Source organism: Penaeus vannamei, chromosome 11 (assembly GCF_042767895.1).
Source record: "Penaeus vannamei isolate JL-2024 chromosome 11, ASM4276789v1, whole genome shotgun sequence".
Lineage (NCBI taxonomy): Eukaryota > Metazoa > Arthropoda > Malacostraca > Decapoda > Penaeidae > Penaeus > Penaeus vannamei.
This window is the reverse complement of record NC_091559.1, coordinates 8,277,087-8,278,301: the sequence shown is the minus strand read 5'-3', so window position 1 is coordinate 8,278,301 and position 1,215 is coordinate 8,277,087. Positions and strand designations below refer to the sequence as shown.

The 1,215-nt window shown below is 48.5% G+C and overlaps 1 protein-coding gene across 1 annotated transcript in view; it reads left to right on the top strand.

Moving 5' to 3' along the window:
- LOC113827386 (uncharacterized) overlaps positions 1-883 on the top strand; it is a 10,578-nt gene extending 9,695 nt beyond the window's left edge. The window contains exons 3-4 of the mRNA XM_070127402.1: positions 1-55; positions 173-883. The exon at positions 1-55 is cut by the window's left edge and continues 949 nt beyond it. Coding sequence (XP_069983503.1) covers positions 1-55; positions 173-883 — 766 coding nt within the window. The remainder of the gene's footprint in view (positions 56-172) is intronic.
- Positions 884-1,215: the final 332 nt, after the last annotated feature.

Genomic DNA, 1,215 nt, shown 5'->3' with positions numbered 1-1,215 from the left:
TGACTTGGTGATCGGGACGATTGAAGGATCGAGTGATGGAGGAATGAGTGTGGAGGTGAGTGCGGTCACGACGAGATTGCAGAAGAGAGAGGAGGAAAAGTGTGAGCGAGGTTAGTCAAAGCTTAAAGTAAGGGATGTATTAAAACACATTAAAAACAAAGACATTGCTAAGTTGCAAAGGGAAGATAAAACGCTTAATAAAATTCGCGAGCATACAGAGTCAAAGAAAGTATTCAGTGGTAAGTCCGAGGGTGAATCGCATAGTTTCGTGGTGAAGCGCGGCGCGTTATACCGGCGCGTTCAAAAGGCGCAGCAGGTGACTGAGCAGTTGGTGGTGCCTGAGTGGTTTCGCGACGCGGTGATCGGGTTAGCCCACGACTCTCTCATGGGAGGGCATCTCGGGATAAAGAAGACCACAGCACGAATACAAAGTAACTTTTTCTGGCCGGGAATGTGCGTAGAAATAGCACGGTATTGCAGGTCTTGTGACGCGTGTCAACGCACGGTCGACAAAGGGCGTGTCAGTCGGGTCAAGATGGGGAGAGTACCGCTAATTCAGGAGCCTTTTCAACGAGTCGCCAAGGATGTGGTAGGTCCAATAGAACCTCGGGCGAGTGATGGATCGCGGTATATTCTTACGATCTTTGATTACGCGACGCGATACCCGGAAGCGATCGCTTTGAAAAGCATCGACACGTGTACAGTTGCAGAAGCTTTACTATCAGTTTTCAGTCGCGTCGGAATTCCGAAAGAAGTGATGTCGGACAGGGGTAGTCAGTTTACATCGGAAATGATGAGGGAATTTAATCGTTTGCTATCTATTAAGAGTCTAACAACCACGCCGTACCATGCGATGAGTAATGGTCTGGTTGAAAGGTCTTAACTTAAAAAAGATGCTGAAGCGTATGTGTCAAGAGCAACCGAAAATGTGGCCACGATTCATAAATCCGCTTCTATTTGCGTATCGCGAAGTTCCGCAAGCAAGCACGTTTTCACCGTTTGAACTTGTGTATGGTCATTCAGTGCGCGGGCCACTCGCCTTGTTGCGTGAACTGTGGGAGGGCGATCGAGAGGCAATTGAGGACGACACGCGGACCACATACGAGTACGTGATTAATCTAAGGGAAAGGTTGCAAGAGACGTGTAAATTAGCGCAAGAGGAATTGCAGAAAGCTGGCGACAGTTACCAGTACTATTATGACAATCGTGCGCGCG